We start from the raw sequence: 9,620 nt of genomic DNA, 5'->3' as shown, positions 1-9,620 counted from the left end.
TATAGAATATGTTAATAATTAATATATTGATAAATATGTTAATATTTTATTATAATATATTTTATATGATTAATAAATATATGATAAGAGCTACTAAAAGTAGAATATGTGACAAAATTATGAAGCTATTATAAAAATTAGCATATTGACTTACATTTTTGATTCATGAAAATTAAAAATATATAAAAAATTCATCTAATATATATCAAGGTATTTGTGGTATTATATGGTTGGTGATTTTAAATTTTTGTACCATACTAAGTTATTTATGGATATTCGGAGATTTTTAACCACTGGATGATGGCCTACCAAATATTGATATTAGATAACAAGGATCAAATCGCCCCCAGATCACCGGGATCTTAGATCTGTAGTGATCCTGTTGGAGTTACCAAACGCCCCCTAACACTCGACTTTTAAGACCCCTTTCCCATTCCTAGGGTTTTCCAGTTCTTTTTCTCTTCTGTGATCAATCTCCGAGTTGCTTTCGCTCCGTCCAGCGTCTCGCCATGGCGGTCGATCCGAGCCCTAACAGCTCCGCCGGCGGGGAGCAAGCCGCCCCCAAGCCCCCCTTCAAAGACCCCAAGAAGAAGAAGGACGAGAAGAAAGAAGAAGATCTGGTGATTTTGATCTCTCTCTCTCTCTCTCTCTCTCTCTCTCCCTCCCTCTCTCCCTTCTATGTTTGATCAATTTTACTCGATTGTCACGCTAATGGTCTACGGTTTCGTTGCAGTCGGAGGAGGATTTGGCGTTCAAGCAGCAGCTCGAGCTTTACGTTGAGAGGGTTCAGGATGCCGATCCCGGTGTCCAGAAGTTCGCCCTCGAGAGCATGAGGTATCTGGTTGATGCAAATCATGTCAACAATTGGATTCCTGATGCTTAGGGTTTTGCAGTTCTTGATTTACTATTTTCATATGTGTTTTCAAGAAGAAAACCTGCTTCTTGTTTTGTGTTCTTGATTTTGCTGATGGGTTTGGAGAAGGTGGGTTAGGATTTTTTCCGTGATATGTTACTATTTTGTTAATAGGAAGGAGATTCGTACGGCAACAAGCTCCATGACGTCTGTCCCGAAGCCTCTAAAGTTCCTTCGACCTCATTATGGAACTCTAAAAGCATACTTTGAGACGATGCTAGATTCTGACCTGAAGGTATAATAAATCATTAGAGTTTCTATGTTGTTGTTGTGTTTTATTTTTTGTATGTTTTTGTTTAATTCTCAGAGTTCATATGGCTCTATGAATTGCAGAAGTACCTAGCAGACATTCTTTCTGTCTTGGCCTTAACGATGTCTGCTGAAGGGGAAAGGGTATGTAATTTGCTTCCAATTTAAATCATTATTTGGTTACAGTTGTTTATCTTTTGTTCTTTTTTTTATATATAAGAATGAGTTGTATGAAGGATGATTGGGATGTTGCAACAAACAAGGACCAAGGATGAGTTGTTTGCTTAGTCGAATGGATGTTTATTTTTGCTTCGTTGAATGGATGTTTATTTTTGGTTCAATTGGGTTACAGATTTTGATTTCCTAGTTCTTCCATCTATTTTTAATTGTTCTTTTATCCTAGTTAATGTGCATGTTAGTGTTTGTGTCATCATTTTGGATAATGCTATTGTTGCCGAGCAACAAATTTGGCTGATGGCATCTAAGTTATTTCAATTTAGTTTGATAAACTTCTCGCTGGTTTTTCTAGGAACTTTTGCCCTTAGATTAATGTTACTTGAATCTTAGAGGATTAAAAACACAGTTCTCTTGTATTTTTATATATTATTATATGCAGCAGTTAGTATATAAGAGATGAGATGAAAAAATGATAGTACCATCACCACCAAAGTAAACAACAAAGTGGATGTTTAGTATATGTGCTTGAATGTTTTTAATCCAAGTCTCATGAATTGCTGTATTATCTATGGGTAATTCAATAACTCAGTAATAGCTAGATACTTGCTTGTTCACTAAATTGAAAATTAAAGTTTTATGTGTATGAGAACAATTGCAACTGAAATTCACTTCTCCCCTCATCTTCTACTATACATGCATGCCTCCGCATATCATTCTTTTCTTTTTTCACTCAGAGTTGATAATATGGCTGTCATTAGGTCAATTTTTGGTCCAAGTCTTATTTTCCAATTATTTCTTCAGTTACATTGCCAATAAAGTTGTAAAGTGATTTTTTTTTGTCAATTTATCTCCTTTGTAAGCCTTTGAGTCAGAATAAATTTTTTTATGACATGAGCTTTTACTTTGTTAGGTGGTGTGGGAAGACTGTGTTTAAGCATTACAGGGTAGGATTTGCGATGACTGTGTTGCCAGGTGTTCTCATGAGTTGGTCTATATCCTGATGGATAATGATGGAATATACTAATGGCATGGAGGTGGATAATTTAGAGTACAATGTATGAATTTTTCTATGATGAAGGATGCAATGCTTAATAAAATCGTTGAAACTTCTTTAACCTGTAAATGAATAGAAGTTTTATGATTGGGAAAAGCTTATATGTCACCTATTGACTGTACCAGCTGAGGATGCTAGTTCATAGAGCTGGGATGAAGATGTGAATTTTATAGTGAAACCTTTGTGGAAATTTTGGAATGATGATGGTATGTGACAGAATAGTTGAGGCTTTTTAGGTATCTGGTTGAGTATCAGGCTTATAATCGTGGAAGGCTTATGATACTAAGTTTGCTTGTTATTTTGTCACACCAACTTGGCATATTCCATAGTTCAGTTTCTAAATAAGGGCATTATGACAAAAGCTGAAAGGTATTGTACTGATGCGTATGTGGAACATGGTTATAAGTCCTATCTTGGTGATGATATTTGGTGGACTATTTAGGCTTGGGAAAACATCATAAAAAGCTAAACAAGTGAAACCTATATGTGAAAGTTGGCAGATGTAGTAAGATTACAAAGTGTATGTGTGCTATCATATTTTATATTATATTTTACAAATCTAGAAGTCATTGCATCTGTGGGTGCCTTTTTTTTTTGGTGGGGTGCGGCGGGGGAGGTTGGGACAACTTTGAAACTTTGGACACTTGATCAGATTTTCTTGATGTTTTGCATGTCTAAATATTACCTCCAGTATTACCAAGTTAGCACCTTTTATGAATCCTGCAAGTGCACCCATATGATACCTTGTCCTTTCATCATAGAACTCTTATTTTGACATTGTTATATATAAAGCATAAATATTACCATCATCATACTATACTTTTAATCAATCTAACATGATATTTCTCCACTATTGATGGATTACCTATGACTACTTTTATAAATCCTTTGTTTGCTAAGTTTTGCATCACATAGTTACCATTTTTGTCATGTAGATATGCTGGTATTTTCCTACATGTTTTGCTAAGTAAGTGGGCGACTGTGGAATGCTTTCTGATGAAATCCTCAAAATTCCTTTTTACATTTGCATGTCATTGAAATCACGCTTCAACTTGCATTATAGATGAATCATATTGGACACAATGATGGAGACCAATTTGAAGAAAAACATTGTATCATAGTTCATAATATGCAGGTTGAGTATTATACACTCTGTCATGTGTATTGTTGGGATCTTTCTGTGAAATAAAACATGGTTGAGATTTCTGCACTTCTCTTCACAAGTAGTTATGTTCTCTTTGGAAAAAAGATGTAGATGGCATATGGATTTGTGCTTGGGTCATTAAACATAAAAGAATAAATAAGATGACTTTAGCCAAATACAATGGTTGTGAAATGCCCTTGACTTATTACTGGAAAATGTCCTGTGACTGGAATTAGATGCGATGTGAACCAGGCAATAGATTGGTTTGATTACAAGGTGGTTTGAACAAGGATTGTTGGTTTGGATGCAGAACTTTCTTTGACAATTATGAATTTGTGAGGGTGGAATTTTTGGGTCTATAACGCTTCTATAACGTTCGCTCTTTCGGTACTGAATCCTGTTTGGGTACCACAATGGTACCATTTTGATATGTCTGGTATGGGGGTCAATTCGGTGTATTGAGACTTGGGTATGCCCTTTGTATTAAGTCTTGGTTCGGTACCGTTATAGTATGGTACGCTTGTATGGGGCAGTATGCACCAATATGGTGAATTGTATCTTTGCTAGGTGCCTTGGTTTCTTGGCTTTTTTTTTTCTTTTGGCCATAAGATGTAGGGAAGCTACATGTACATAGATGTTTTTATAAGTAGCTTGCTAGTTGCATGCTTTTATGCATATTTTGGCTTTTTCCCCTTTGAGAGGCTCATTATACATGATGTCTGTTGAGGTCTTGATGCATTGGTACATTGTCCACAGTTATTGTGCACCCAAAGAAAGTATCATTTCTGAACTGCATGTCTAAACATGATGTTAATTGAGGTACCAATGCACTTTTACTTACTGTACATTGATCATGCACATTACAAAATGTGGTTCCACTACAAAATTGTCTTCTTGGAAAGGCATGATACCTTTCCTTGAAGAATAATAGCATTCTTGTCACATCTTTGTATATAATCAAGTCTAGTTTGAACATGCTACCTCCAGCTTTGGTCTATGTATTGTGACAGTGGATTCTTAGCTTGTGAAGCTCAATATAATCAAACATTTATCGGCCTTTTTTGTAGGAGAGCCTGAAGTACCGGTTGTTAGGATCTGAGGAGGATATTGGTTCTTGGGGCCATGAATATGTAAGGTAATAAACTTAACTCATCTTAGCTCATCAATGGTGGTGGCTATCTGTATTGGTTTTTTGAATATATATTAAACTTTCATTAGCCGATTGTTGTTTGCTTTCACAGAAATCATGATTAGCTGAGACAGGTTTACTTGAGTGGATTGTCTTGGCTGATGATTTCTTATGTGATACCATGGCTTCCATAAATAATGGTTATGTTTTGTGTTAATTACTAAATGAAGTTTCTAATTACTAAATGAAAAAAATTTCTTCAAGTTGTAGGTTTACTTAGTTGTTTCGTTCTTCAAAATTGATATGGATGATGGGTTCTTAAAAGGAGCCAGAACTGGTTTTTGAATTATATCTAGAAGGATTGGAAGTTTTGATCCAGCCTATCAGGTTGCATACAAGGGCAAATTGTTTAATCTCTAAAACCTACTTTCTACTAACAAACTAACAAGCGGGAAGGTGTAGAGGACTTGGTCTGGTATGAGGACTTCAGATAAATGTGTATCTTATGGTGTTGAATGGATTTGAACATTGGACCATAAAAATGGACTGAGAGACAGGGAATCACTTCATAGACCTCATAGTTACAAAATTCGTTAATTGTTCATGTTCAGCATGCCAAATGAATTGTTCTGTAAATTATTCTTTCATCCACATACATATTATGAATAAGTCATGAAATCTTGTGTTTTTTGTGATTTATTTGTGAGCAGTATATAGTTCATAGCTTGTGGAAGGAGCTCCTTGGGCTCTCACTTTGAAGAGGGGTGCTGAGAAGAGATGGGCCATGAGCAATGGAAAATGGGAAAGTAGTGTCCCAATAACTGGGGATCTGACTAGATATTAGGTGGACCATTTTTTTCGATAATGTAGACCATGAGTCACCACTCCTCTCTCCTTTCTCTCTTCTATTCTTCTTATCCAGTCTCCATGTTCTTCTTTTTTCTTCTCATCCTTCTAGGCCCCATTTACAACTCTCCCATTCATACTCTTATTTTACGTTCTTCCATTTTCTAAACTTTCTTTTCTCATTCTCTCATGGCCACATCACTTATCTTTGTCTTCTCTTTACTGATGATGTCCAATGCTCAGCTCCATTCTTTAGAAGATAAAGATTCATAGTTGTTCAGACCAATTATTTTGCTCTCTCTCTCTCTCTCTATGTATATATATTTGTATTTATTTATGAATAACACTTTAATTATTTTAACAATATCTTTAGCAAATATTTCTGAATTCCAAACTTCTCAATTTTGCCAGATTATTCCTGAAGATCGAATTTGTCGCTATGACAGACCTTTTCTTATAAGAGCTAACTATTTTTTGGGGGAAAATGTGTGAGAAGAAATCTTCTTGAATTAAAAAATTGTTACTTTTTTAAAGTAGAATGGAGTAGGTCTTCACAATGAAGTTCAAATAAAGTACAAGAAAAGTCAAGGATTGAAAGGTTCAAAAGCAACAAAGAACATCTATGTGACGTTTTACTTATCCATTGTAGTGGCCCCGTTTTGACCTTCCTCTTTGTTGCTTTAGCTTCTGGTTAGGCATATAAGTAGGAAAATATCCCATTTCTTGTTATTAAAAAAAATTAATTTCATTTTTTATTTGTCTTTGTTTTTCTATTATTTTGATTTTTTCTTCATAAAAAAATGATTTCTCCATGCCCTCAGAGATATGTATGCATTATACACCTCATTTGCTTCATGATGAAGAGGCCTTTAACTTTAAGTAATAGTCAAGATGATGATTGAATGTTAATTGGTTTTAAACAGATCTAGTTGATGGCATTGTGACCATCCATCAAGTTCTCCAGTCTTTAACAAATCTGGTGCATTAGACCTGACAGAAGTTGCCCAAATAAATGTCCTAAATTCTGACTCTTTCCTCTATCTCGTGAGACGCCCACCCCAGTCAGCCATCTCATGGCTGCACCACCTTCGATCTCTGCTGGCCACCATAATCTGCAAGCCATTTCCTCCCAGTGCCAACCTTCATGTACACTGGCCTGCTTCCACTTATGTAGGTGCCTCGCCTCCATCATTGACACCCTCTCTCTCTCTCTCACCCCTCTCCCACCATTTCCGCTCCTTTTGCACCTCCTGTCTCTCTATCCTCCCCCCTCCTGCCTCTTTCCCTCTCTGTCCTGTCCTGCTCTCGCTCCCTCTCCTCCTCCACCTGAGGCTTCTCCTTTCTCTCTACAGCTTTGTCCAAGCAATGAGTGCTTTTTGGATGCTGTTTCCATACCTTTTTGCTTGCGTTTTGTCATGTCAAGCGAGGTATACTGGGGTGCTCAGGCATGTTTGTGTATCGTTGGTGAAATGAGCTTTATATTGCCACGTTAATAATTTTTTAAGTGCTCTCTTTTACATATTCTGCTTTTTTCCTTTAACAGTTCTGAAGTTATTTCTGCATTGGCATGAGTCTTTTTTTTATCAGTTTGATAAAATCCAAGATAGCACCTGTCTAGACTCTACATGGAGGCATAAACATAAACTTCCAAGACAGGATGGCTAATTTTGGGGACAATAGAAGCGGAACAACTTGTCCTTTGTAAAAGCAGAGTCTGTAGAGAACCAGAAGCCAAGCTTAGCATGCTGAGATCTTCCAGTCATCTTAATTAACTTTTAATTTCTGTAGTTGCCGATCATGATAGAACTTGTTAACTTGGTTAGCTTTTTGTGAAGCAAGGATGAACCCAATAACATCAAACAGATTGCAATTTTGTTGATGCATGGTATGAGTACTAGATGCTTTTGTCTTCATTGTTTTTTATTGGTATCATCTTATTGTGGCATATTATTATTATTATGATTTTTATATTTTAATATTACTTTCTGGTTACTTTGATTTTATCATTCATGTTATTCTACATCCATATTTCTTGCATTGTTTTACATTTATTGTGGCATTATACATTATTCTATATTTAATGTACTTGGTCATGATTCCATGTTGACCAACTAGCCATGATTAGAGATCTATTGCAAATATATGAAAGTCAGGCCATCTTCACATACCAGTTGACCTCAATTAAAATTATGCCACAAAACTATGAAAAAGAGATGTTGTTGATGGATCATAAAATCAATCCCAAGTTAAGAAGTAGATCCTGCTTTAACATAGTTATTTATGATCATTGTGATTTGTTTATACATATATTCATGGTTGAATACTGATTAGGTAGTTATGCTTATTTTTCTAATGGTGATATTGATATTTCAGAAACCTGGCTGGTGAAATTTCACAAGAGTTTGCAAAACGCCAGGTTAGGCTCAGTCTCCCTGAAGTTGTGATCGAAAATTTAGACCTTGTTATATAATTTATGTTGGTAAATATATTTTCCATTTTATCCTATATTATCTGCTTGGTTGGTTTACTTGACATATATTGTTATCTGTAGTTGTTCTCTTTATTGCATTTAGTGGTTTATGGTAATTGGTGGATTTAGAAATGCATTTATTTTTGTTTTGAATATGCATAAGGGGCGCCTTGACTTCACTGTGTTGCCAATATGCATTACTTTATGTGGTCATTCCTTATATGGAACAAAAAGACATTCCACTTAGCATTGCATGGCCACATATGTGTCCTTCTCTGTATTGTATGGCTGCATATATGAGCCTTCTAGCATTCTGGAGCTACATATATAATGTACTTTATATGGGCACGTATTGTGAAGCGGGTTCAAGCTGATATTTAGGTTTGAATGGGTTTCAGGTGGGACCTAATATGGGTATTAGTAGTGCTAAAATTTGATTATATTATAATTATTCCTGTGGGTGTTAGATACTCAGTAAATGAGCACTAATTGTCAGTTGCTATTATAATTATTAATATTGCTATTATCCATCCACAAAAAAATAATATCATTATTGTTGCTTTTATTGTACTTTATATATTTATTTTTAAATAGTTAAAATATATTAAACACATGCACCTCATATGCAACCCATATGTACCATGGAATCCCTTGTCCGCCCACAAACCATAGCTGTTTTACAAAACACTGCAAGAGAATGACACTAATATCATGCCTCAACAAAGAGTTGAATAATCTTATTAGTAATGTTACCATGATTGTGCATTTGGATGCTGCAGTACCCATGGTATCCAACTATAAGTTATTTCATGTGCATCGCCTACTTAGTTTCTTCTGAATTCATTTGTTCCAAAAGTGCATTGAACTACATTAAATGTATTTTGCTTCAGGAAACCTACAGATTGCTTGGGAATTGTAGAATGGAGTTGGTTTATGTGTTAAGCATAGAATAACATGTTGAGTTTTATGTCTATTAACCACAAAAATGAATTGTTGAGGTGCAGCAATGATTAAAGCTTTGGTGTAGGGATTGCTAATTTTCCATGTTTTTTCCTATTTGCCGTGATTTCCTATATAACTTTAGACTATGCAATCTATGTTTCTTGCTATCAATTCTTGTTCCTTCCCACTCACATTTTAGTGAGAAGGATGTGAGAAGAAAATAATCGAATAAAAAATAAAGGGTTTTTTTTTTGCATAGATATCCTTCTAAATATAGGATTTTGCGTGAATACCCTTCCAAAATTGATATTTGCATGTATACCCTCGTAAAATATTTATTTTGCTATTCTACCCTTTTTTATTCTTATTTTTGCATATGTACCCATACCATCTAACACCGTTAAAAAATTAATGGTTTTAAATTAAAATGACTAAAATATCCTTAATGGGTAGGCGTGCAAATAGAAATTTTTATAAGGATATATAAGTAATGAGAAGCTTTACCACGCTTTTGAATAAGAATTTGGGCAAATTTAATTAGTCATATCATAATTATGAGGTGTCGGGCGACCCATGACTTGAAAGACTTGCAATTGACCTCCAGTCAGAATAGGTGACCCATGACCTACTAACTAAGTCCGTTTACAAGCCAGACCTTCTTCCAAAATCCAATTCCATTGCAGAAAACTGGCACAT

At 35.3% G+C, this 9,620-nt stretch overlaps 1 protein-coding gene across 2 annotated transcripts in view; it reads left to right on the top strand.

Moving 5' to 3' along the window:
* Nucleotides 1-382: 382 nt before the first annotated feature.
* LOC103719270 (26S proteasome non-ATPase regulatory subunit 2 homolog A-like) overlaps nucleotides 383-9,620 on the top strand; it is a 33,376-nt gene continuing 24,138 nt past the window's right edge. The window contains exons 1-6 of one of the 2 annotated variants that reach the window (XM_039116926.1): nucleotides 383-620; nucleotides 734-834; nucleotides 1,028-1,148; nucleotides 1,247-1,306; nucleotides 4,605-4,672; nucleotides 7,886-7,928. In XM_039116926.1, the coding sequence (XP_038972854.1) occupies nucleotides 510-620; nucleotides 734-834; nucleotides 1,028-1,148; nucleotides 1,247-1,306; nucleotides 4,605-4,672; nucleotides 7,886-7,928 (504 nt within the window). In that variant the 5' untranslated portion in view covers nucleotides 383-509. The remainder of the gene's footprint in view (nucleotides 621-733; nucleotides 835-1,027; nucleotides 1,149-1,246; nucleotides 1,307-4,604; nucleotides 4,673-7,885; nucleotides 7,929-9,620) is intronic. The other variant, XM_039116927.1, reaches the window with a different exon arrangement.

The sequence above is a fragment of the Phoenix dactylifera genome, unplaced genomic scaffold (genome assembly GCF_009389715.1).
Source record: "Phoenix dactylifera cultivar Barhee BC4 unplaced genomic scaffold, palm_55x_up_171113_PBpolish2nd_filt_p 000144F, whole genome shotgun sequence".
NCBI classification, from domain to species: Eukaryota; Viridiplantae; Streptophyta; class Magnoliopsida; order Arecales; family Arecaceae; genus Phoenix; species Phoenix dactylifera.
Note: the sequence above shows the minus strand (reverse complement) of the source record. Positions and strands in the feature narration are given on the sequence as shown.